This window comes from Meriones unguiculatus, chromosome 3 (assembly GCF_030254825.1).
Source record: "Meriones unguiculatus strain TT.TT164.6M chromosome 3, Bangor_MerUng_6.1, whole genome shotgun sequence".
In the NCBI taxonomy this organism is placed as follows: domain Eukaryota; kingdom Metazoa; phylum Chordata; class Mammalia; order Rodentia; family Muridae; genus Meriones; species Meriones unguiculatus.
This window is the reverse complement of record NC_083351.1, coordinates 66,697,724-66,699,249: the sequence shown is the minus strand read 5'-3', so window position 1 is coordinate 66,699,249 and position 1,526 is coordinate 66,697,724. Positions and strand designations below refer to the sequence as shown.

The 1,526-nt window shown below is 49.3% G+C and overlaps 1 protein-coding gene across 1 annotated transcript; it reads right to left on the bottom strand.

Annotated features, from left to right (window-relative positions):
* Positions 1 to 211: 211 nt before the first annotated feature.
* On the bottom strand, positions 212 to 1,179 carry LOC110558410 (olfactory receptor 2F1-like). Its single transcript, XM_021653287.2, has one exon. It carries the CDS (start codon positions 1,154 to 1,156, stop codon positions 212 to 214), a length of 945 nt encoding a protein of 314 aa, XP_021508962.1. The 5' UTR covers positions 1,157 to 1,179.
* Positions 1,180 to 1,526: the final 347 nt, after the last annotated feature.

Below are 1,526 nucleotides of genomic sequence, written 5' to 3'. Positions count from 1 at the left end.
AAAAATCCAGAATTCATTCTTTTTTAAGCCAAAGGTCATAGTGTATATTCTGGTCCCATGTGCATGTGCACACTCATACACACACTTTCACGTACACACATACATGCACCCTTGTATGCACACCACAAGGAGCTATATACTACAGCCAGGTTATATATACACCACGAGGAGCTACATACCCCAATTCCCACTATAAAGAGAGATGGTTTCTTTACAGAATCTTTGACTCAAGTCTCTTCAACAGAACTTGACTCATGGCAGCCTTCACATCCTTGTTCCTCAGGCTGTAGATGAGAGGATTCAGCATGGGGGTGACCACAGCATAGAAGAGCACCACCACTTTGTCCTGATCAGCAGAGGCTGTGGAGGTAGGGTCCATGTGTGTGAAGAGGGCCATCCCATAAGACATGGAGACCACAGTCAGGTGGCAGGCACAGGTCTCAAAGGCTTTGCGGCGTCCCTGGGTGGAACGGATCTTCAAGATGGCAGCCACAATGTGGGCATAGGATAGAGAGACCAGGAAGCAGGGCACCAGCAACACCACCACACTGGAGGCCAGGATCACCACCTGGTTGAGGGTGATGTCCACACAAGCTAGCCTGACGAGTGCCAGTGTCTCACAGGCCACCTGGTTGAGCACATTGTGCCCACAGGTGGGAAGGCGCATGGTGACTGCTGTCTCTGTAGCAGAATTAACTACACCCACACACCAAGAGACACCTGCTAGAAGCATGCAGAGCCTTGGGCTCATCACTACTGTGTACCTTAGTGGATCACAGACAGCCACATAGCGATCATAGGCCATGGCAGCCAGCAGCAGAAACTCAGTTCCTCCTAGGGCCAGAGTAAAGAAATGTTGGGTCCCACAGAGGGCAAAAGAGATGGTTTTCTTCTCCATGAGGAAGTGTGCTAGCATCTGCGGGACCCCGCTGGAGGTGTAGCAGATGTCCACCACTGACAGATGGCAGAGGAAGAAGTACATGGGCAGGTGGAGTCGTGGGTCCAGTGCAATCAGGAGGATGATGAGCCCATTGCCCAGCAGTGTCAGCAGGTAGGAGGCCCCGAAGAGCACAAAGAGTCCAGCTTGGATGTGCTTGTCACTGGAGAGACCCATGAGGATAAACTCACTCACCCAGGTTGCATTATCTCTCTTCATGGAGCAGCTGGAAGAGCTGGCCAGGAGTACAGAAAGAAAAGTCAGGGAGGGCAAGTACAGGTGTCACCACAGGTCTTCCACTAGGCTAGGAGTGGAGCTGAACCAAGGACACATCCTGGTGCTTTAACCTAGGTACTTAGGGAATGACATAGTCGAAACAATGGAGAAAGGAAGATGTGGCTGCATACACAAATGCAGGAGATTCTGAGGAGCCAAGCTCCACTGCAATTGTCCTTTTACAATTTCTAGCACTCTGCAAGTTGAAACAATATAGGGCACAATCTGCCAATGTAGAAGGAAAGAGAACAAATAAAATGAATGATGGAAAAGAGAGAAGAATACAAGATTTAAAAATGAAAGTAAAGGAAAA

Coding starts and splice junctions, on each gene's coding strand:
- LOC110558410 (XM_021653287.2), bottom strand. CDS start 1,156: ATGAAGAGAGATAATGCAACCTGGGTGAGTGAGTTTATCCTCATGGGT.